Raw genomic sequence first — 25530 nt, forward strand, 5'->3', positions numbered from 1 at the left:
AAATTGTGGAAAATGCAAGGCCTGAATGCAGATTATGCTCCAAATGATATTTTATAAGTGGTTATTAAACCTGTCCTGTGGGATCCCCAGGCAGTCGGGTTTTCAAGATATCCCTAATGAATATGCATGAGGCAGATTTGCATGCCTGTCATCTCTATTATATGCAAATCTGCCTAATGTGTATTCATTAAGGATATCTTGAAAAATCTGACTGTCTGAGGGTCCTCCAAAACAGGTTTAGGAACCTCTGTTTTACAAGACTTGACAGCATTTTAATACCTCTTCATCCTTTAAATTGTTCTTTAAGAGTCCATCTTGTATCCCTACACTCCTCCTGAAGGTTGTCCAATTCTATCCAACAAGGGGAGGAAATATTTTTTCACTCAAAGTATAGTTAAACTCTGGAAGACATTGCCAGAGGTTGTGGTAAGAGCGGATAGCATAGCTGGTTTTAAGAAAGGTTTGGACAATTTCCTGGAGTAAAAGTCCATAGTCTGTTATTGAGAAAGACATGGGAGAAGCCACTGCTTGTCCTGTATCAGCAGCATGGAATGTTACTACTCTGTGTTTTGGCCAGGTACTAGTGACCTGGATTGGCCACCGTGAGAACGGGCTACTTGGCTTGATGGACTATTGGTCTAATCCAGTAAGGCTAATATTTATATTCTTATGTTAAGGTGCCAACGGAGACTCCTCTCAAGTTATCCCTTAATGCTCTATACTTGGCTAGAGTGAGCTTGGATGGCAACCTCAGCATTTGGAACCTAGGACAATAGCAGACTTTACAGTCTATGTCCCAGAAATATCAAAGAAGAGACAAGTTAATGTAATCATGTATTTTTTAATGGGTATAACTTATGGGCAGACTGGATGGAGCGTTCAGGTCTTTTATCTGCCGTAATTTACTATGTTACTATGTGTATTGATTATTTTCATGTATTATGTGATGTTCAATAAAAAAAGAAAAAAATTGTTTCACATACCAAAAAAGGGAGCTTAACATTGAGAGTTTGTTTAAAACCTGCACAAGGATATATATATTTTTTTGTTGTTGGTCGGATGTTGGTCTCTGATGATGGTCCGAATAGTTCTATATAAAAAAAATGAGATAAAATTCTTCAAAAACGGATCCACAGTTAAAGGAAATGTTTTTAGTAGTTTATTTGTTACTGAATGAAGAGTTCACATACTTTTTACATTATGATACTTACTGTTAAGTCTGTTTGTTAAATCAAAATATTTCCTTTTTTTTGTGAATTACTGCATTCAGTGGTGTTATATTTCTCTCTTAACAGGGTTTAGATTAGAATCTAATCATGTTTAGAATGTAAATTGTACTAAAAAAAGTTCATAATTTTTTTTTTTTTCTTAGCACAGGACATTAAAGAGAGGAGTTAGGAATAAAGAATGACAGGGGGAAAAAAATTTGTCCCCATCCCTTCAAGCTGCCCCCCCTCCCCGCGAGCTCAGTTTTCATCCCCGCCATATCCCTGCAAACTCGGTTCCCATCTCTTCCCCGTCCCCACAAACCATTTGATCCCATCCACACAAGCCTCAAATAGTTTTATACTGAACTTATTTTATTAAAGTATAAAAAGAAACAATATTCTGTATGATTGTCATTTTATAAATCAAAGTTCTGGCTGCCGAACTAGAGGAAGAGATCTTCAGCTGGCAGGGCTTTGTTTATAAATGTTTATCAACACAACTAATATACTACTTTATCCTAAAACAAACAAAAAAAAAGAAATATAATTTTTTTTCAACCTTTGTTGTCTGGTTTCTGCTTTCCTCATCTTCTCATCATTCTCTTCTTTCCATCCACTGTCTGCCTTCTCTCTGCCTCTTCCATATGGCATCTGCTCTGTTACTGTGCTTCTCCTTTCCATCTCTCCCTCCACCCCCCCTCACCACACCATTCGTCTATCATCATTTTCTTCCTTCCGCTCCCCCCATAGTCTGGCATCTCTATGTTCTTCCCTTCCCTCCCCCAGGTGGGTTTTAGCATCTCTCATCCTTTTCTCCCCTCAGATCTCGTATCTGTCTCCCCAATCTAGCATTTGCCCTTTTTTCTTTATTCCCTCCTTCCATCCAGTATGCGCTCCCCTCTCTCTCTCTCCTACCCATTTTCCTTCGTCTTCTCTCTACTCTCTCCTTCCCATTTCCCTTCAGCATCTGTTCCTCTCCCCCCCTCTCTCCACTTCCCTTCAGCACCATTCGTGCGGTCTAGTAGCCCCCTCTCTCCCTCCTGATCACCACGGTCCGGGCACCTCCCTCCCCCTCTCTCCACTTTCCTTCAGCATCGTCTCCCTTCTCTCTCTGACCCACTTTCCTTCAGCGTTGTCTCCCCTCCCCCTCTCCAACCTACTTTCCTTCAGCGTTGTCTCCCCTCCCCCTTTCTGACCAATTTTCCTTCAGCGTCTCCCCTCCCCCTCTCCGATCCACTTTCCTTTGTGCATTCCAGCAGCCCCCTTTCTCCCTTCCCATAACCTTCGCTTACGGTTTTAATTTTTTTGTTTTCGAGCTTAACCAAGCCTTTCATCAAGTTGCATGCGGCTACCCAAAACTTTTCCTCTTGACGCACCTTCATTTCCGGTTGCATCAGGAGAAGTTTTAAGCAGCCACTGTGCAACATATTTAAAGGCTTGTGACGCTTGGAGAATTGCCAACGAAGGTGAGGGGAAGGGAGGCAGGGAGGGAAGGAGATGGCCGGACTTTGGTGATCGGGAGAAAAGAGGGAGGGGGCTGCTGGACTGCGCGATCAGTGACCATGCGCATTCCCTCACTTAACTGCGGAGACAAGTCCATTCACTGCTCCATGGTCCAGTGAATGGCCTTGTCCCTGTACCTGCGAGACCACTTTTTTTTGGTCCCCGTTTTGGCAGGTTACCTGCTGCTAGCCGCAGATAAGAGCCACCGTGTCATACTCTAGTTAGGAATAAGAGCCCTGATGTCCCCTGAATTTCAAGGGCGTGAAGAATAGGAATCATCTCGCTACTTGTGAAGTAGCTTACATGATTGTTAGAAATTGTGTACAATTTAAAATGCAAACTACTTATCCCCCTTTTATGAGCCGCGTTAGGCTTTTTTATTGCTGGCTGCAGCAGTATCTCCAGCGCTCATAGAATTCCTATGAGCATCAGAGTTAATACCGCCGCGCCAGCGATAAAAAAAAGCCTAATTTGGCTTGGTAAAGGGGGGGGTTAACTTGATAAATGTTAGTATCGACAGTTTTTAAAAAAATATCTCAAATATATTTCACTTTATATATAGAGCTTATAACTAGTTTATGAGGTTAAGGAATGTTTCAATATGACACTGAGCCATGTCTGTATTTTAAATGTCAACATTAAGCAGAACTAAAATGAATGCTGTTTAACAAGGAAGTAAAATAGATCTTCAGTCTAATGTTAGTATAATGAATTTTCCATCTTCTCTTTGCTTTAGGAGCAAGGAGATTTGTGACACTAGATTTTGGTAGACCTATTCTGTTGACTGACATATTGATTCCCACTTGTGGAGATTTGGCTTCCTTATCGATAGACATTTGGACTTTAGGAGAAGAGGTGGATGGAAGACGACTAGTAGTGGCAACAGACATCAGCACTCATTCACTTATTCTGCATGATTTAATACCACCACCTGTTTGCAGATTCATGAAGGTAATAACAGTCAGAAATGAAAATTTTATTGAAGCCTATTTTTGTTTTTAATGTATGAAAATATTAACTGCTTTGCACACTTAAGTGATATGCACTTGAAAAGTAATCTTTGTGTAAAAGACTATATGTTACATAAACAATGTTTTATCTTCAGTTTTCATTTCTAGTATGACAAACACTCTATTCCTGAACCTGTGGGTAGTCAATCTCCTCTCGTGAGATCTCTTGTAGGGAGCTTCATTTGCATTCTTTTTGCTCCTTTCCCTTTCCTCTGAGCTATCTTTCAATTCCTCAGTTGTTTTCCTACAAGCAAGAAAGTAGGAGCATGTCTTTTCTGCTTGTGTTTATTTTCATTTAAATTTGTTGTTTCGTTTTTTTTTTTATGCTAAGTTTACGGAGGCTTTCATTACTGCAAAAGATCCCCTTTGGTGGGACTGCTCTGGCTGCAGAAGAGCACAAGCTCTGAGCTCAAGGTTCTGCTTTCAAGAGGCAGACTGGTTTGCGGTGCACCCACTTGGGCATTCCCTTAGGAGCAAGGCTCGCCCCATGTTCGTCTGCAGTTGTCTTGAGCACAGGTTGCGTGACTCTATGATGAGTTTTTCCAGGGTTGTGGCCGACTGTGTTCCTCCCCCGTTGGCTGGTGTGTTGGGCTTGAGGGGCAGTCAGAAGACACAAGCAGTCTGGATTTCAGGCTTGTTGAGGCAGAGGTTCTCCCTGTAAGGTTTTTGCAGCTTCCATTCTTGCAGCTACCAGCACAGAGCATGAAACAGTGATTAATAGGCTGACAGTTTGACAAACCGAATTGGGAGGGTCCTCAAAATCGATTTTCTTTTTGTGTGTGTCTGAGGGTGGGGGGGGGGGTTCTAGGGTTAGAGATATTGCAAGAGGATCTCTAAAATCCCCAAATCACTATTTTTCATTTATTGGTGCTATAATTTCTGCTGCGGTGTCCATCTTGGATTTCCCAATTTGAAAATTTGAATTTAAAAGCCTCTATCTGCTTCAAAACACCTTGCTTTTGCTTTAAAACAGGTGGGATGGACTCCTCAGGACAGGATACTTTGGATTCATGCCCCATTTGTGGTAGATGGCAATCCGAGGAGCATCTGTGCTCCATGTGCCATGTGAAGGGAAGTGGGAGTCATTGGCTTAGGGGTCATTCCATGTCAAGTGGACCAATACTGAAAACCGCCCACGCTCGACCACCTTGAAATCCAACCAAATTTTACAGGGGTGTTGTCTTAGGTCTCAAATGAAACTGCAAAATTTTTTGGATCTATCTCAATTTGGTCAGGATCTAGGGTAGGTTGAACAAAAGCAATTGATCCATTCCCATGCCTCATGTGACCTAAAATGCCAACTTTGCTTAAGTACTGCAGCAGAAGGAAACTACCTAAGAGTCTGAAATTTTGCAGTTTGGTACAACACCTTGGGGCAAATTTCTGTGCCAAGTTTGAAATCTTTTGCAAACGTGCTTCCATTTCTACATGTCAGGTAAAAAAAATTCATGAATGAAAATTTATGGCTCCATACTGCTGCTGGTAGGTAAGTCCAGCTGAGGATACAACTTTACCAGCAGACATGTACCATGAGGTACTTCCAAGATTTGTAATATGAGCTTTTACAGTCAAGTGAATCTGAAGATATGACCATCCAAAAAATATGGCTTTATGTATTTATGCAAATTTTCACTGTTTTTCAGATTCAGATATCTCTAATGTGTAGTCTTTTAAAAAAAAATTTGTATATCATTTGAAAGAGCATGTTTTTTGCTACGGAAGCTATCCTGTTTCATCTTGGACCTGATCTTTCTTTGGTGAGAATTGATGGTTTAAAGATAAGCATTACTTGCTTGCATAAACATGTTGTGTTGAAGGGTCATTGGCACTTCATTGTGAATGTGCAGTAGAACTATATTGACCTGAAAACTCATAACCAAGTTTGCAAGCCACAAGTACTCATCTCATACTATGCTCAGCATTTGACAAACTTATTGTGCACTTTTGCAAGATGACAGTCAAAGCATGCATTGGCTTGCACAAACTACTTACTGCGTGCAAGCCCAAATGCATAATCATGTGATTCACAAGAATGTACGCATACCTGTAGTAGTGTATCTGATACATGCAGCTTTTCTGAACATGTTCTGATTTGCAACTATCACAGCACAGTGGCTGTATGAACAAGTCTGGCTTTAAGGTTCATCATGACCTTATAACACCATATGACCATTTGACAAAGCTTGCCTTTGGCATGTTGCTTTCCATCTATTCTTTCTGTGCAGCATCTGGTTTTTTCCCTAGTTAACTAGGCTATGCCTGTGTGGATTTTGGAAACTTACTCTGCACTTGTTGTCATGTACAACTTGTTTTGCTTTATTTTCATTGTGTTCTCACACTGATATTTTTTACCTTACTTTTATTCTGTATTTTTAGGTGACTCTTATCTTATGGAGACTAATAATAAGCTAGAGCCCTGCAGTATTGGAGTCTATGATAGTTCTGAGTGCCAGAAACCATATACCTTCGATTCTGGAAAAAACTGCTTGAAGCTTATTTCTGATTTCTCTTTGCCTGACCAAGATTTAAAGACGCTCTGGACTTTCTACTTTGTCCATGGAATCTAATATCTGTACTCATCATGAAGCCTTGATTCTGGCAAAGTTTGAATTTCTACAGAAAAAACTGCTGTAATCCGTTCAGAAAACAGAATCACAGCAATATCAAAGGTCTACACCAGTGGTCTCAAACACGCGGCCCGGGGGCCACATGCGGCCCACCAGGTACTATTTTGAGGCCCTCGGTATGTTACCATTGTTCTGGAACGTTGCCCGCCTCACTGCTGTAACCTCACACAAGCGCTTTCCTGCATCTTTCTGCATGTTGCACTGCTTTTAGCTGTGTATAGCTGAAATTATCAGAAGCAATTAAGGAAAGATTTATAAACTATAACGAGTTTTACCTCATGCAAAGTTATTATTTCTTTAATAAGACATTAACTATTTTTTCTGCGGCCCTCCAAGTACCTACAAATCCAAAACGTGGCCCCGCAAAGGGTTTGAGTTTGAGACCGCTGGTCTACACCCAATTGATCTTCCTGCAGCTGATCATTTAAAAGCTATCACAAACCACGAGTTTAAACCAGGCCAAAAGCTTTGCCCAAGATGCTGGCAATACTTGCATGTCAAACTGCAAGATCTAAGTAGCCCTAAGTCTGATGACTGTGATGACCCTACCAGTGCATCTGAAAACCTCAATGCCAGCTTTTCTCCACTAGGAATCTCTCCTCTAAAGATTCAATGGATTAGCAAGCAAAATTCCAAGTTATGCTAAACGCAAACTCTCTGAAGCCCATAATGCAATTTACAACCAAATTGCAGTTATTGGTGACTTAATTCCAGGTGATATCAAAACAGAACCAGAAAGTGGCCAATGTAAAAGGTGTTCTGACTATGGCCTTCTATTGACTGAACTGAAGCAGTAGTTGGAACTATCTAGTTATAGGGAGAAAATACAAATTCTCACTCTTGCTCCACACAGCTGGACCATTGAGAAAACTGCTTTGGAATTTGGCATTTCAACAAGAATGGTTAAAAAGGCCAGGAAGCTGAAACAGAAGGGTGGCATTCTTGCTGTTCCAGCAACAAAGAGAGGAAAAGTGCTTGCTCAAAAGATTACACAGAAAGTCCTGGATTTTTTTTGAAGACAATGAAATCTCTAGAATATGCCCAGGCAAAAAAGATTATGTCTCTGTTAGGATCAGTTGTGAAAAAGTACAAAAGCAGAAAAGATTGCTATTATGCAATATGAAGGAACTGTACACCACCTATCGCAGTCAGCATGGGCCTGAAATTGGGTTCTCAAAGTTGTGTGAGCTTTGGCCAAAGTGGTGTGTCACAGTCAGGGACTCATTCAGTCTGTGTCTGCACAATCCACCAGAATGTGAAACTTACGTTTTCAGCAATTGCAGTTCCAGATGACTACAAGGTGCTTCTGAATAAAACTGTCTGTGATATGAATTCAAAAAACTGCATGTGTGAAATATGTCCTGGTCAAATCCCTCTGGAGGAATATTTTACTGAGTTCTTTGGTGAACATGATCCAGATGATATCATTGAATTTAAGCAGTGGATTCACACTGATCGACAGTTATCCATAGAGCACTTCACTTCCAAATTAATTGGAATAATTTCTAATTTGGCCAGCCACCATTTTATTTCCAAGTACCAAAGTGCTTATCTGAAGGAACTGAAAGCAAATATAAAGGAGGGGCATGCTATTGTTTTAATGACTTCGCTGAAAATTATTCCTTCATCGTTCACTTATTATTCCTTCATCATTTATTTATTATTTTACTTTAGTATGGACTCGTCTAAAATCCAAAACGCAACCAAGGATACAAAAAGAACATCTCTCAAGGGGCCATATCAATCCAGAGGAATATTGGTCACAATATGAATTATGAGCAGAAATAGGAAAATAGGTTGATTTCTGGGATCACTGGATGAAAAGCGAATCCATTTTAGATGAAATTGCCCCTAAACGAAATAGTAAAAGCTGCTCAAATAAATATAATAAATGGTTTGACACTGAACTTTTAAAAATGAAACTAGTAAGACGATTGGAAAGGATCTGGAAAAAAACGGGAAAATTGTCAGACTGGAACAACTGGAAATCCAACATAAAAATCTACAAACAATTGATAAAAGAAATATGTAAAGCTTTTTACTCATCCAAAATTGACTCATCCAGTACTAGCTCGAAAGGAATCAATACAAAAGAACTGTTCAACCTAGTTACGAACTTATTTGACACCACACGCTACACTGAATCCATGCATAATATTAAGCTACCTTCAGCAAATGATCTAGCACCGCATTTTGATTCAAAAATTAAAAATAACTGTTCAACAAATGATATACATGAACATCAAATAATTAACGTACAAAGAAATGAAATATCAGCGGATATGATTTGGAACTCCTTTCAAGACTTAGAATGGAATAATTATTTCAAATTATATAACAAGTACACTAAATCATACTGCGTTTTGGACTCATGTCCCCCAGAAATTATGAAAGCAGCCCCATTAGGCTTTAAACTAACTTTGTTGAATTATTTGACCGATAATTTTAAAAAATGGAAAATTCATTACTAATAATGGCCACATCATAATAACCCCAATTCCAAAAAATTGTAAAGAATCACTAGCATTAGTAACCAACTATAGACTAGTAGCATCCATTCCATTTTTTTGTAACAATCATGGAAGGATTGGTACATACCCAATTGATGGATTATCTTGATAGCGCTCTCTTTTACATGAAACTCAATCTGGTTTCAGACCTCTATTTAGCACTAAGACGGTAATCGCGGCCCTCTTGGATAATTTACGTTCCTTGTTTAGTAGAGGCCTTAATGCCCTGATTATGCAATTTGATATCAGCTCCGCCTTTGACTTAGTGAACCATGGGAAACTGTTACAATGCTTAGATGCAATTGGTATCAGAGGCGAGGTGTTAGACTGGTTTCGAGGTTTCCTTATGTTCCACACCTATCAAGTATGCTTTAACTACAATCTCTGTGACACTTGGAGTATTCCATCTGGCATTCAGCAGGGGTCCCCATTGCTTTTCAATGTTTGCATGTCATCACTAGGTGTGCAATTGTCCCAACTAGAGATAAAATTTTTTTAGTTACACAGATGACTTCACGATCATTATCCCTTTCACTACCTCTCTCTCCGAAGTCACTCCTATGGCAACAGAAGTACTAAATGTGATGGAACAGTGGATGACAGAATTTAACCTGAAGCTAAACTAAGAAAAAACAAAATTCTTCGTAGCTTCACCACACCCACTTGATACTAAAACATCACTGTGCATCAACAAACTTAGTTACCCTATCCAATCTACTAAGAAGGTATTGAGAGTAATACTAGATCAGGGCATAACCATGAAAGACCAGGTGGACTCTTTGGTCAGAAAGGGTTTTTTACTCTCTGGAAGCTTTGGTCCATTAGAGCTTGTTCAGAATTATGGTACAATCCCTTATACTGAGCCAACTTGACTATTGTAATATCACCTATCTGGCAATTTCCCAGAAGAACTTGTAGCGATTACAACTGGTGCAAAATGCGGTGGTCAGGCTGATTTTTAGGCTGAAGAAGTTCGATCATGTAACTCCTTTCTACCGACTCCTGCATTGGCTGCTGATGGAGGCACGTGTGAAGTTTAAGTTTGGATGTTTCTGCTTTAAGGTTATTTTTGGCCTAGCCCCCAGATATATAACTGACCTTTTCTCTTTCTCAACCAATGAACATATGAGAAGCTCAAACTTGAATTTTGTTTCCTTACCGGTTAGAGGATGTAAATTTAAGACATCATCAACATCTCTCATATCAGGCAGCACTATGGGGTAAAGATCTGGAACAATTACTCATGCTTGCGAATACTTATGGGGAATTTAGGAAACACCTAAAAACATATCTGTTCCTAAAATACCTAGGCAGCTGCACTGCATAATCCTTCCCCACAATAACTGACTGCTAAACTTTAACTCTGTACTATTCAATCTAACATTTTTTTTAAATCATTGTAACCGCATAGAACTTCACGGTCTACTTCTTGCAATCTATTGCTGTTCATGCATTTTTGAGGAAGCTTATTCTGCATCTGAAGGAAGTCTTGCCTGTCTTAAGCCATATTCACTACTTTAGTGATGGTTGTGCTGTGCAATTTAAAAACTTCAAGAATTTCATTAACCTCTGCAGCCATAATACTGACTTTCAAATTACTGCTGAGTGGAACTTCTTTGGCACCAGCCATGGCAAATCTCCATGTGATGGGAATTGGGGGAACAGTAAAGCGTTTAGCTGTCCATGCCAGCTTACAATGCCCTCTCAATAACCAAATTATGATAGCATTATGGGGTAAAGACCTGGAACAATTACTTATGCTTGCTAATACTTATGGGGAATTCAGGAGACACCTAAAAACATATCTGTTTCTGAAGTACTTAGGAAGTTGATTTGTACAATATTTCCCATAATAACTGATCTCTAGAGCCGCTATTCACTAGCTTTAACCTGCCAGTTCTACTCAATTTGTAGCATTTTTAATCATTGTAAACCGCATAAAACTTCACGGTCCTGCAGTATATAAACTGTTGTTATTATTATTTGAATTCTGCGATAAATCTGTCTCGTGAATCAAATTTTTATTCATTGCTAAGGAAGATATTGAAGCAATAAGACCTGCTCAGGAGCAAAGGTTTATTATGGGCCACACAGTGGCTGGAATAAGAGGAAATCATCAATTTAAGTCCATAGACACTGCTAGACTCTGCATTAGCAAAATTTCAAGTGATACCAGCTCATTCATTGCCAATGTCTCAGAGTCTGATACTGATCCTGAACATATCCGTCTTTCAAGCATCCAACTTTCAACGTGGACAGTACTTAGCTTGCATAAATGACAATTCTTGGTGGATTTGTCATGTATGTGAAATTTCAATGGAAGAATGCGGCATCCTGGTTAATTTTTTGCATCCACAAGGTCCTGCACGGTCATTTCGCAGAGACATATGCTGGATCCCTGAACAGCATATTATTGCAGGCCTTAATGCACCTATGACCACTTCATCAGGCAGACAGTACACTTTATCCACAAGCTATTTTGGCAAACATTGACCAGACTTTCAAAACCATGTGCAAGAAACTAAGTTAAAAGTCGAATTTATTTCCTGATCTTTGTCAGTTCGTATGCACACTAGTGCTGCCTGATTCAGGAAAAAAAAATTTGATTTGGTTCAGCCTATTGAATTGGTTTTTCAATTTGATTCGATTTTCCTGCCCAATTGGGTGGGGTTTTTTTGGTTTTGTTTTTTTTGTTTGTTTGGGATTTTTTTTTTTTTTTTTTTTCAAACATCCTGGTGGGTTTATTTTATAGCCTCTTCACCCCCTTTGCCTTCTCCTAACCACACTGGCACTATGGTGTAAACAAAATAAATAAAAAAGACTTTTCCTCTCTCTGTTAAATCCTAGCTCACGTTTGCGGTCTAACACCAGCTCTGGCAGGATACACATTTCAAATCTGACATATTGTAATCAGAAAACAGAAAATAAAATTAGTTTCTCCCTCCTTCCCCACCACCCCAGGGTCCACCATCTCTCCCTTTCTTTTCCCAACTACCCTCTTATCCAGTATCTCTATCCCCCCCCCTCCACACCATCCCTTGTGTCCAACTTCTCTCCCTTTCTGTTCTTTCCCTCCCTAAATCCCATTGTCCATCATCTCTATTTTCAGACCCATTATTTCTTCTCCCCCCAAAGTGCATATGCATGTCACTTTGAACCCCCCTCCCTCCGTGTACTTCCACATCAGGGCCCCTTCCACTGAGGGCCTGCACCTCCCCCTGAAGGCATGCACCCCACCCCTGAAGGCCTGTTTCCCCCTTGAAGGGTTGGCGTCTCCTCTTAAAGGTCTGTCCCAACTTTAAAGGTCTGCATCCCACCCCTGAAGGCCTGCCTGTCCCCCTTAAAGGCTTGTCCCCTCCCTTTGAAGGCCTGCATCTCCCAAAGGCCTGCCTGCCTTTCCCCCCTTGAAGGCCTGTCCCCCCCCCCTTAAAGGCCTGCATCCCACCCCTGAAGGCCTGCCTGCCTGTCCCCCCCTGAAGGCCCATCCCCCCCCCCACCCCGAAGGACTGCTCACCCCCCCCCCACACACCCCCCGGAAGGCCTGCATGTTCCCCCTGGCCTCCCTTCACAGTTTACCTTAAAGAAGCAGCCTGCATACAAGATCGCGATGCCAGCGATCTTTGCACTGCTTCTGAGCTGTTTCCTCTGCCGCAGTCCCGCCCCCTCCTCTGACGTCAGAGTCAGGATTGCGGCAGAGGAAACAGTTCTAAAGCAGTGCAAAGAACGCTGGCATCGCGATCTTGTCTGCAGGCTGCTTCTTTAAGGTAAATGGTGCGGGGAGGCCATGGGGGGAAGCCGAACGCCAGGGGGGGGGAACCGGATGCCAGGGCGGGAAGCCGACAGCAGCACTTCCCAATTGACCCTTGCCCTCTAAAGCAGGTGCGGCAGCGGCCGGCCAGCAAGAGCAGCGCTGCCGCTCCTGCTTTAGGGGGCGAGGGGGGGGGTCAGCCGAATCGGGAAGCTGATTTTTTGGTTGTTGTTTTTGTTTTGAATCGATTCACCCAAAGTGAATCGGTGAACCGATTCGAATCGTGAATTGGGCAGCACTAATGCATACTTTAAATAAGTGTGTTTTTTGCACTTTTCTTTTTTGTCTTTAATAAAGCTTAGAAATTTATATGGTATTATCTGACTATTGGGAATGTCTTTCAGACAATGGATCAATAACTGATAAATATGTGGTCTCAGTCACTTGTCATGATATGCACGACCAGTGGCAGTGGGTATATGAAAATGCATGGATACATGGAATGAGGATCATAAAACAGTAACAATCTGAACTTAACTGTGAAATTTCATGTACCTTGTTCATTTGCATACAACATGGTTTGTGTTAATCATGCCTCTTTTCAATATTAAACATTTGTGCGCATATACAACTAATGCTTATCTCACCAAAGAAAGGTCAGGTCCAAGATGAAACAGGATAGCTTCTGTAGCAAAAAACATGCTCTTTCAAATGATATTAAAAAAACAAACTACACATTGGAGATATTTGAATCTGAAAAACAGTGAAAATTTGCAAAAATGCATAGAGACATATTTTTTGGATGGTCATATCTTCAGATTCACTTGACTGTAAAAGCTCATATTGCAGATCTTGGAAGTACCTCATGGTACATTTCTGCTGGTAAAGTTGTACCCTCAAATGACTTACTTACCAGCAGCAGTATGGAGCAAAACTGTGCCAAACATTTTTGTTTGTGAATTTTTTTGCCTACTTTGCTGACCTGTAGAAATGGAAGCACATTTGAAAAAGATTTCAAACTTGGCACAGAAACGTGCCCTGAGTTGTTGTACCAAACTGCAAAATTTCAGACTCCTTCTGCCACAGTGCTTAAGCAAAGTTGGCATTTTAGGACACACGAGGCATGGGAGTGGATCGATTGCTTTTGTTCAACCACCCCTAGCTCCTGACCAAATTGAGATTGATCCAAAAAATTTTACAGAGTTTAATTTGAGATCCTAGACAACACCCCTGTAAAATGTGGTTGGATTTCAAGGGGGTCGAGCGTGGGCTCCTGGTCTACTTGACATGTAATGATCCTATTACATTTTTAAGATTTATGATGATTGTAAAACTGTTCAGTTTGTTTAATATTGTTACACATTTTCATACTATGAGCAGAATGGACTTGTTTCTTGGGGAGTACCACTGTACCCCTGACCTTTTCTATCTCCTTTACCAGTGTGGTTGTCTACTTCTGTACTAACTGGATGTCAGAGGGCAGTCCTTAAGTAATAGGAGAGGGTCAACAATATGTAAATGAAGCTCTACAAGAGATCTTGCAAAATGGGATGCATAACCCACTTGTCCAGAAATAGTATGGATTTACCAGAAAGAAGATTAGCAAAGGTAAGATCTAGAGAATGACATGGTGACTGTTACCCGCAGCTAGGCATGGGTAGTGGCGGGAGGGGAAAAAAATGGTTGCTGTGATTACGGGGGCAAAGCCATTCACCGCCCCGTGCAGCAGTGAATGGCCTTTTCCCTGCAGTTAAGTGAGGGAAAGAAAGTGTGCAAAATACTTATCACCCTTCGCGATCACGTGGTCCAGCAGCCTCCTCCCGATTGCCATGGTCCGGGCATCTCCCTCCCTTCCCCTCACTTTGCTGGCAATTTTCATGGTCTCAGAGTGGCATGAGCCTTTAAACAAGTCATGCGTGGCTGCCTAAAATGTCTCCTCTGATGCAACCGGAAATGGGAAGTTGTGTCAGAGGAGAAGTTTCGTGCAACCGCGCGTGACTTGAGAAAAAGACTTGGGCTGCTTGGAGAGAATGAAAATTGCCAGCGAAGGTGATGGGAAGGGAGGGAGGGAGAGAGGTGCCCGGACCTCGGTGATCGGGAGGGAGAGAGGGGGCTGCTGGACCACACAAAGGGTGCTGAAGGGAAGTGGAGAGGGGGAGGGATGAGAGGAATAGACGCTGAAGGGAAATGGGGAAGAGAGAATGGAGAGAAGACATTGAAGAAAAGTGGGTAAGAGAGAGAGGATAGAAGACACTGAAGGGAAGTGGGGAAGAGAGAGAGGGGAGCACATGATGGAAGGAGTGGATAAAGGGCACATGCTGGATTGGGGAGACAGATAACAGATCTGAGGGGAGGAAAGGAAGAGAGAGATGCTAAATACCACCTGGGGGAGGGAAGAAAAGATAGAAGGGGAGAAGACAGATTTCAGACTATGGGGGGAGCGGAGGGAAGAAGATGGGTGCCAAACTGAGAGGTGGAGGGAGAGATGGAAGGGAGAGACACAGTAACAGAAAATCGCCAGCGGAGGTGATGAGTAGGGAGGGAGGGAGGTGCCCGGATTACGGCGATCTGGAGGTAGGAGGGAGGGGGCTATTGGACCGCACAAAGGGTGCTGAAGGGAAGTAGAGAGAGAGGAGGAGGGACGCTGAAGGGTGGAGAAAGGAGAGAGATGCTAAAAAACCTTCTGGGGGAGGGAAGGAAAAATGGAAGGGAAGAAGACAGAGATGCCAGAATATTGGGGGAGCGGAGGGAAGAAGATGGATGCCAGACCGAGGGGTGGAGGGAGAGATGGAAGGGGTAGGCACAGTAACAGAGCAGATGCCATATGGAAGAGGCGGAGAGAAGGCAGACTGTGGGTGCAAGGAATAGAATGACGAGAAGATGAGGAAAACAGAAACTAGGCAACAAAGGTAGAAAAAAATTTCTATTTCTTTTTTTGCTTTAGGTCGGATAAAGTAGTATATTAGTTGTATTGATAAACATTTATAAACAAAGCCCTGCCAACTGAAGATCTCTTCCTCTAGTTTCGGCAGCCAGAACTTTGATTTATAAAATGACAATTGTATAGAATATTGTTTCTTTTTATACTTTAATAAAATAAATTGTGTGGATGGGATCAGATGTTTTGTGGGGACAGGTACCGAGCTCACGGGGAAGAGGCAGAGATGGGGACAAATTTGTTTCCTGTGTCATTCTCTAGTAAGAACCTAATCTTCTGTTTGCCAAGGTCGTTTCCTGTCAGTTTAGATAGAGACTTGGGAGGGGGGGGCGGCATGGGGCCATCCACCTACCACTTTTCCACATTTGAACTTAAGCCACCTGTATGTCCTTAAATTTAAAGGTACGAACTCCCATACCTTCACAAAATTGAAAGTAGGTTGCATAAAATCAGTTTTAATGGTTTATTTAGGTTATAATAAATTGTGAAGTGGTCAGTTGTTAAATCTGTCCTTACCATTTGTTAGTATCTCCTTGTATGTGAACTATGTATCAGATGAGTTCATTGTGTAGTAGTCACATGATACACAATTCAGGAAATCCTATAGATGTAAAAAAAATAACAGAGAAAGAAGTGTAATCTCTGAGCTAGTTTCATAAAATCTTGAATTAAAGGTTAGGATGATCATATTTGTGAAGACAAAAAAAAGGACTCAGAACCTTGTCCCATATTTTGCCTAATGCTCTCTCCCCCCACCTCACCTGACACCCATTTCCTTGTTCCCCTTTCCCATCCTCTGTACCCTTTTAATGCTGTTCTCTGTCTTTATCTTCCACCCCACAGGTGCTTCTTTCTTTCTCTCTCCTGCCAACCCCTTACACTCCCCCCCAGGTGCTCCCCCTTTCTCCTCAACACTATGTTACTCCATTTTCTTTTCTCCAGCTCTCTCCCCTTCCCGATTTTGATCCTTAATTCCCCTCCCCCTCCGCCAATATCAAAGCTGATTTTTCAGCCCTCCCTGCTCCCATTGCCAAAGCTACTTTTCAAGTCCTCTCTTGTCCTACCTACAATGCTGCTAACTTCCCCTCATGACCTCTCTCTAGCTTCTGACTCCAACTACCTCCTTCTAGGCAGCTGTAGTTGAATTTTTGGCCAGATGGCAGCGGCAACGAGGTGAGCCTGCTGTCACTGGCCTGCCCCAGAAACACCTCTCTGCAGCGACTTCTGTTCCTATGTGAGTTGGGCCTTTAGAGAGGCAGCTTCTGGGGAAGGCTGGAGGTAGCTGGCTGACTTTCTTGCCACTGCTGGCTGCCCAAAGATTCCAATTAGAGCAGCCAGAGAAGAAATAGGTAGGGGAGTTGGGAGATCCAGCCCTGCCAACCTGGATGGGCTTGAGTGCCAGTTAAACTCCAATGCTCACCCATAACCCCTCCCCCCCAAAAAAAAAAATTTTCAGACACTTGGACAGTCCTCTAAAAAGAGGACATGTCTGGATTTCCCCAGATGTATGGTAACCCTATTCAAGGGGTGTCTAACTGGGAACTACATTGATCACAGAATTCTCAAATTAACTTGCTGAACATTGTTAGTATTCTTAAAAATAAAATAAAGCCTATTTGACTACAGGGAATTTTGTGTATTAAAATTTGGTTATCATAAGAACATAAGAATTGCCACTGCTGGGTCAGACCAATGGTCCATCGTGCCCAGCAGTCCGCTCCCGTGGCGGCCTCTAGGTCAAGAACTTGAGCCCTAACTAAAGGTTATACAACATTTATTCAAACTACTCATCCTTGACTTTCAAACAACTCATTTCCACATAGAAGACCAATATTGTCTGATTTGTTTTATTCAATGAAAGCATAAAATGATCATACCATTCTGATATATGGATTTTCTCCGAGACATGTCTGACACAGAATAGGAAAGTCCTGCACTAAAACACAGTCTTAGTTAGAACAAAACCAGAATGATTAAGTCTTAGCTATAACACATGTTGGCCCCGATTCTATAAACACAGCATCTGATGTTAGGCGGCTAGCTTAGCATGCCTAGTCAGTCTAGGGCCTAACTTAATTTTAATTAGCTCAATCGGTGCTAATTAAAAGCGCCATAAAAAACATTTTAAAAAATGAATTATCTGATAAGTGTCTAACTCGGTAGGCACCTACCACTTTGAGATAGGATTCTACTCTGAGGTGCCTACCAGAAAATGTGGTTGGAGGTAGATTCTGAGAGTGGTTTGACTTAGGCGCACTCATTTAGGTCAAGAAAACCCTGGCCTAAATGGGAGTGTGCCTGAGGTTTCAACACCTTTGAACTCATAAGTATGTTGTGCTTTATAATGTCATTGTACCTTATGATTGTTTAAGGGGAAAGTGAATGAAATCCTTAGTTATATTAGCATATTTTGTGATGAATATAATATATTTCAGATAACTGTAATTGGGCGATATGGTAGTACCAATGCCAGAGCCAAGATTCCACTGGGATTCTACTATGGTCATACCTACATTTTACCCTGGGAAAGTGAACTGAAGTTAATGCATGATCCTTTAAGAGGAGAGAGTGAAGCAGCAAACCAGCCAGAAATTGATCAGCACTTAACAATGATGATAGCTCTGCAAGAAGATATACAGTGCAGGTTAGTTATATGAAGACTTGCACATATTAATATGTATTAGTGGTGGCAGTATGCACAAGCTAGTTGTGTCAGGAGTAATGTTTATCAAGACTAGTAAATAGGAGCTATTTGGGACATATGAATAATAAATGTTTATCACCAATACAGAAAATTCTATAAGGCTAATTAGAGAAAACTAGCTGTGAAAACAGGATGACTTCGAGAACTGGAAATCACTTTGAAATTTTATAAGCGTATCCAATTTTTAATAAAACTTGAAACTTGACATGGTTGGTAACATTGACTGCTTGTTCAAAGCCTGTCCATTCTTAAGCTGTGCTGATTTTATTTCTAGTGTAATGGGTATGTCATTCTGGAATTCTGTTACATCTACTTCAGAGTTACTGTGTTTCCCCCCAAAATAAGACCTACCCCGAAAATAAGCCCTAGCATGATTTTCGGGGTAGGTCTTAATATAAGCCTTACCCTCAAAAATGAGCCCTAGTCGCTGGCAGCAGCGCTACCACCGCCTCCTCCTCCCCCGCGTGCTCCCCGCTGACCCTTCCATTTCTCTCTCCCATCCGAACCTCGACCGCGAGACTAAAATACCTGGTAACAAATGGCTTCGTCAGCAGCACAGGCTGCATCGCAGACTTCTCACGCCCAGGCATTCTGTGTGCCGCATTGCTTATGACATCATCAGTGATGCGGCAGAGGAAAACCCAAGTGTGAGAAGGCCGTGATGCATCCTGTGCTGCCGATGCTGCTGTTTGTTACTAGGTATTTCGGTCTTGCAGTCGGGGTTCGGATGGGAGGGAGAGATGAAAGGGTCAGTAGGGAGGGCAGGGGGATGGGAGGGATAGAAAGATGCTGCAAGGGGGATGGGAGGAAGGGAGGGATACAAGCTTCAAGGGTTCTGCTGCACAAGGGGGGAGGGAGGGAGGGATACAAGCTGCAAGGGTTCTGCACAGGGGGATTGGAGGGAGGGATAGAAAGATACTGCACAAGTGGATGGGTGAGAGTGGAGGAAAGATGCGGCACGTGGGGGAGAGAAAGGAAAGAGGAAGAATTGGGGTGAAGGAGAGGAAGGGAGAGATGATCATTGTACATGAAAAAAAATAAGACCTACCCTGAAAATAAGACCTAGTGCCTTTTTTGGTTCCAAAATTAATATAAGACCGTGTTTTATTTTCGGGGAAACACGGTAATACAATAAGTGATTTATCTCAACCCATGAACCAATTCTTGCAGAAAGCAACACATTTTTTCCTGTTCTTCCTACTTAGCAGAGGAATACAGTCATCTACAGTTTTTATTCCTGCAAGCAAACCGTGCAGAAGTGCATCTGATCTGCTTCTCTTTTTTTATTTTTTTTTTGCCTAAGTTCATCCTTTTTTCGGAGCATAAGGACACTTTTTCCACCCCCGAAAAGGGATGGAAAAGTGGGTGCGTCTTATGGAGTGAATACACCTACCCCCCCCCCCCTCCACAGGTACCTTTTTAAAGTTGCAGTGCTCTCCTGCTGGACGGCTGTCTATGGAAGCAGAGCGGTGCGACCTTTGCGCTTCCTGCCTTGTCCCGTGCCGCTCAATGATTGGCTGATGTCAATTCTACTGACTTCAGCCAATCACTGAGCAGCGCGGGACCATGCAGGAAGTGCACAGCACCGCAGTTTTAAAAAGGTACCGGGCTGGCTCCTTCGGCTGTGGGCGGCTTCTGACTGGGCTGCGGGCGAGCTGCTTCGTCTGCTGGTGGCTTCGGGTGTGGGCAGATTCTGGCTGTGTGCTGCGGGCAGGTGGCTTCGGGCTGTGGGTGGGCTGCTGGCGGCTTTGGGTGTGGGTGGATTCTGGCTATGAGCAGGCTGCTTAGCACCAGACCACCAAATGTATCCCCCTGTAGAAGAGGAAATTTTTTTCTACAGGTGGGTGTGTCTTATGGACGGTTGCATCTTATAGACTGAAAAATATGATATTTTGGAGGGGCCAAAAACTTCAAACCATTTTTTAGATATGTTAAAGGGAAAAAACCTGCAAAGGAGACAGTGGGCCCTCTCGACGACCAAGGAAGAAAAGGATACATCAAAGAGGACAAACAGATTGCAGACAGATTAAATTCCTTCTTTGCTTCTGTCTTTACCAAGGAAGACACCACATCGATACCCAAAACAGTGAAAGTATTCAAGGGGGAAATAGAGGAGAGCCTCACCACAGTGAAGGTGGATCTGGACCAGGTATACTATCAGATTGACAAACTAAAAAGTGACAAATCCCCTGGCCCAGATGGAATTCACCCGAGAGTATTAAAAGAACTAAAGGTGGAAATCGGAGAACTACTGCAAACCCTCGCTAACTTGTCAGTTATAACCGGACAGATACCAGAAGACTGGAAGATAGCGAACGTAATACCAATCTTCAAAAAAGGATCAAGGGGAGAACCGGGAAACTATAGACCAGTGAGTCTCACATCGGTCCCTGGGAAAATGGTTGAGGCTTTGATTAAAGACAGCATTGTACAGCACCTGGATAACCATGACCTGCTGAGAGGTAGTCAGCATGGCTTCAGGAAAGGGAAGTCATGCTTGACAAACTTACTTCAGTTTTTCGAGGGAGTGAACAAACAAGTCGATAGCGGAGAACCGGTTGACATAATATACTTGGACTTCCAGAAAGCGTTCGACAAAGTACCTCATGCGAGACTTCTCAAGAAACTACAAAGTCATGGAATAGAAGGGGATATACTGAGATGGATAGGAAAATGGCTAGAAAACAGAAGACAAAGAGTGGGCATAAATGGGAAGTACTCAGACTGGAAGAAAGTAACTAGTGGTGTGCCTCAGGGCTCAGTTCTTGGGCCTATCTTATTCAATATCTTCGTAAATGACCTGGAAGAAGAAACGACCAGTGCTATCATCAAGTTTGCAGATGACACAAAACTATGCCGAGCAATCAGGTCACAAAAAGACAGCGAAGAACTCCAGAGAGATTTGAAGCAACTTGAGAGATGGGCAGAAAATTGGCAGATGAGTTTTAATGTAGAAAAATGCAAAGTGATGCACCTGGGCAGTAAAAACAAGGAGCATGGGTACAAACTGTTAGGTATAACATTGGGGAAGAGCGATCAAGAAAAAGACCTGGGAGTACTGATAGATAGAACCCTGAAGCCATCGGCTCAATGTGCAGCGGCGGCAAAGAAAGCTAACAGGATGTTAGGCATGATAAAGAAAGGAATCACGAGTAGATCAAGGGAGGTCATAATGCCGCTTTATAGAGCAATGGTCAGACCACACCTGGAATACTGTGTCCAACACTGGTCTCCATACCTGAAGAAGGATATAACACTACTGGAGAGGGTGCAGAGGAGAGCGACGAAGCTAGTAAAAGGTATGGAGAACTTGAGCTACAAAGATCGCCTCAGAAAACTGGGACTATTCACCCTTGAGAAGAGAAGACTGAGAGGGGATCTGATAGAGACTTTTAAATTGCTAAAAGGAATTGACATAATGGAGCAAGCTCACTCACCAACAGGGGGAAAGGATGGTGAGCAAGAAACAGCGTTATTCACATTGGCAAATGTAACCCAGTCTCGGACCAGAGGTCATGGCCTGAAGCTGAGAGGGGACACGGCCAAGACAAACGTCAGAAAGTTCTGCTTCACACAGCGAGTGGTGAACGCCTGGAACTCTCTCCCGAAAGAGCTGGTGGAGGAAACCACCGTTCTAGGATTTAAGGGAAAATTGGACGCACATCTTCTTGCAGAAGACATTGAGGGATACGAGTGACATTGTATTCGCCAGGGTGTGCCTGGCTGGGCCTCCGCGTGTGCGGAACGCCGGACTAGATGGACCCCGGGTCTGATCCGGTGCAGGCATTTCTTATGTTCTCTCTGCCTGGGAAAGGAAGTAGCTTCCATAGACTGCAGCTTTACATGTCAAGCTTCGGGTGAACTGTGCAGCCAGCTTGCTATGTGCCCCCTCAAGGCTTGGGAGTCCATTCCCCTGGGAGCAGGCTTGCCTTCTGACCTTGTCAGAGACTTAATCGCCCTAAGAGCCCTCGGGGTATCAGGGTGCATTTTCCTACCCCCAGTCAGGTGGTGAGATTCCAAGGGGTGGAGGTTTCGATTTGGGGTTCATCTGACTGGCAGCCCCAAGATCCTGAAGATTGGATTGGTTGGAGAAAATTTGAGGTAGAAATTCCTCTTTTCACTTCAGCTGCATAGACAGAGCTGACAAGCTTGTGCTTTGGAGACTGTGAGTACAGCCCCTTTACTTCCTATGGGAAAATCGTGTGTGGTGGTGGTGGGGGGTCTAATGTAGTTTTTAGCAGTTTCTGGGGGTAGAGTTCAGTTCTCACACCTCCAAAACCCCTATTTCAGAATTTTTTATTTTTTCAAATTGTCTCCACAGGCTATTTTTTCAAATTGTCTCCACTGGCTATTTTTGGAGCAAATTTACTTGTGGTGGCCCTCTTGGATTTTATTAATCTTTTTTTTTTTTTCAACCTCTTTTTTCTGCCTCATAACCGCTCGATTTTACAATAAATCATCAGGAATGGACTCCTCAACCCCTAATTAGATAAATTCATGTGTTGATTGTGCTTAAATACTGGTGGAGGAACATCCATGTACTATGTGCTGTGGCACATGTGAGGAGGAGGTGAGAGTTTCAGGCTCCACCTCCGTGTTCTCTAGGGCCAGGGAACCAATGTGGGTCCAGGATATGTGCAGAAAATCCCTCCCGGTACCTATTTTTGGTGGTAATGCGAATCACAAGTATGCCAAGTCTGGGGACCCCTCACAAGCATCATCTGGGGTCTCCTCACAAGCATCATCATTCCATGTTGCTATCGTGGTGGTCAGCTCAGACTCCCTGCAGATATCTGTGCTGAGGACATGGAAATCTGGGCCAGTATGGATGTGTGGCTCCACCGTCAAGCATTTTCAAGGGGCCTGGCCCTCTGAATACCTTTGTGGGTAATTGTGACAACAGAGGCCAGCCTGTTTGGCTGGGAAGCTCATTGCAACAGACGCCTGATTCACAGGCATTGGTCGCTCAACAGATTATAAATTCGAGTCATTCGTTTGGCATTATAGAACCTGCAGAAGAGTTTGGAGGGACATGTGGTTTGAATCTTCTTGGACAATGCTACAGTGGTGGCATACGTCAATTACCAGGGAGCCACTAAAAGTGTGCAGCTGAGTGTAGAAGCTCGCTTGATTTTTAGATATGTAGAGCTATGTCTTCAGGCACTCTCAGCGGCACATGTAGTGGAAATGGACAGTGACCAAGCTTTGTTTCTCAGCAGACAGACACAGGATCCTGGCACGTGGGCACTGTCTTCAACAGCCATCCAAACCTTTGTTTGTTGCTGGGGTTGTCCAACGTTTGATCTGATGGTAATAGCAAAAATCAAGACAATAGATAGATTCTTCAGTCAAAGATCCAAGCCTGGAAGCATGGGTCTAGACATTCTGGTCCAGCCATGGCCAAAGAGCAAACTCTACTATGTGTTTCCTCCGTGGCCTATGATACGCTAGATTTTCCACAGGATTGCAAGCCATCCAAGAGAGATGATTAAAGTTGCTCCAGACCATGGTATGCAGAACTGGTGCGTCATCAGAGAGATGCAAATTTCGGCTTACAAGTACAGCTGGACCTTCTTTCTCAGAGCCCATAGAAGTTCCTGATAGCTTTGCTCTTATGGCATGGCTCTTTAACGCACAAGAGATACTCAGGGGTTTTCATTGCAATTCTACTTAGATCTAAAGAGCCTACAACAATCTCTGCTTATGCTTGATGCCTGAGAAACTTCTATCATTGGTGCACTAAGGAAAAGGAGGAGCCTTTCTCTGCCCTGATCTCTGTTATGGTAGCCTTCCTCCTACCTGGCCTTGGCAAAGGGCTTTCAGTTGCATCCCTCAGAGTCCTATTTCAGGGCTTGAGGCTGAAAGGCTTTGTTGGAGTCTCATCCAGGACATTGCCAGATTCCTAAAGGGGGCACTGCTACTCAGGCCCTCGGTAAATACCCGTTCTCTACATGGAATCTTAATGTGGTTTTCTAAGGCCTCAGTCAAGATCCATATGCACCGCTGAAGGAAGCATCCTTGATGAATCTGACACTTATGTCAGTTTTCTTGTGGTCATTCCTAAGCAAGAAAAGTCTTGAAGTTGCTGGCTCTTTTTTGCATAAAGCTTTTCCTCAGATTCAGAGAGGCTGGGGTTTCTTTGTGCACCATTCCATCCCTTTTGCCAAAAGTTGTATCAGCCTTCCATGCCAATCAAGATGTCTAGTTGCCAAAGTTCCAATCCAATAATTCTATGAAAAAGGACCGGATTCTGAAAGCGCTGGATGTGTGAAGAGTACTTCTCCAATATCTTGAGGTTACCAGTGAATTCAGGCTATATGACCATCTTTTTGTGCTCATTAGTCAGGCTAGACATGGTACACCAACCTCCAAGGCATCAATCTCCAGATGGATCCATAGGGCTATTTTATCAACTTATATTGCCTGTGGAAAATAATGGCGTAATCCACTGGAAACATGGTTCTTCATGGGCGGAAGCTCGGCTAGTCTTCCCTAATGAGATTTGTATAGCAGTGACTTGGTCAACTCTACAAATATTTTCCATCTTTTACAGAGTGGATGTAGTAGCAAGGGAAGATTCCATCTTTGGGTCCTCAGCACTATGAGCTGGCACTGTGGTCCCACCCTAGTTTTCTGGGACTGCTTTTGTATGTCCTGTCCATCCAGAATGACACACCTATTGCACTAGAAAAAGAGATTAGATTCTTACCTTGTTAATATCTTTTCTAAGTGTGTCATTCTGGAGTCCCACCCTTTCAGTTATCTCCTGTACCTACCTGCTATCTCTGTAAGATAATTCAAATCCAAACTGATATTTGCATGTCAGTCAGTCTTTAAGGGTATAAAGACTAACCTATTGCTATAACACTTTGGTGTTATACTTGGACCCCATAAATGTTTCTGTTTTGATTTAATGGCATGTTTGTTATGTTTTCAGAGCAGATTGGCGTTGTAATTCAGGGAGATTCCCTGTACCTCTCATTCACATGTGTTTCTATATTGGGCTATCACCTGCTTTACTACAAACTATAGGGAGCAACAGAACCCTCTAGTGAAGGAGGAGGGATACAGAAGCTAGAGTGGATTTCTTTTGCACAGCTCATGAGCACTGGGATATTTACTTGGTTGTCCAGAATGACACACCTATCTAGTAGAAAAGATATCAAGGTAAGAGCCTAATCTCTTTTTCTCATCTCTTGATGTATTCATATCATACCATATGATACAGTTTCTTATATCCTGCAAAATTTTGGCATGGATTCCTTATGGTTTACAATAAGAT

General features: G+C 42.8%; 1 protein-coding gene across 4 annotated transcripts in view; it reads left to right on the top strand.

The window, feature by feature from the left end:
- The window catches only part of BIRC6 (baculoviral IAP repeat containing 6), a 1530571-nt gene that overhangs the window by 683215 nt on the left and 821826 nt on the right, over nt 1-25530 (top strand). For all 4 annotated transcript variants that reach the window (XM_033935681.1, XM_033935678.1, XM_033935679.1 and 1 more), the window contains 2 exons: nt 3448-3662; nt 17980-18188. In XM_033935681.1, coding sequence (XP_033791572.1) covers nt 3448-3662; nt 17980-18188 — 424 coding nt within the window. The remainder of the gene's footprint in view (nt 1-3447; nt 3663-17979; nt 18189-25530) is intronic.

Source organism: Geotrypetes seraphini, chromosome 3 (genome assembly GCF_902459505.1).
Source record: "Geotrypetes seraphini chromosome 3, aGeoSer1.1, whole genome shotgun sequence".
Lineage (NCBI taxonomy): Eukaryota > Metazoa > Chordata > Amphibia > Gymnophiona > Dermophiidae > Geotrypetes > Geotrypetes seraphini.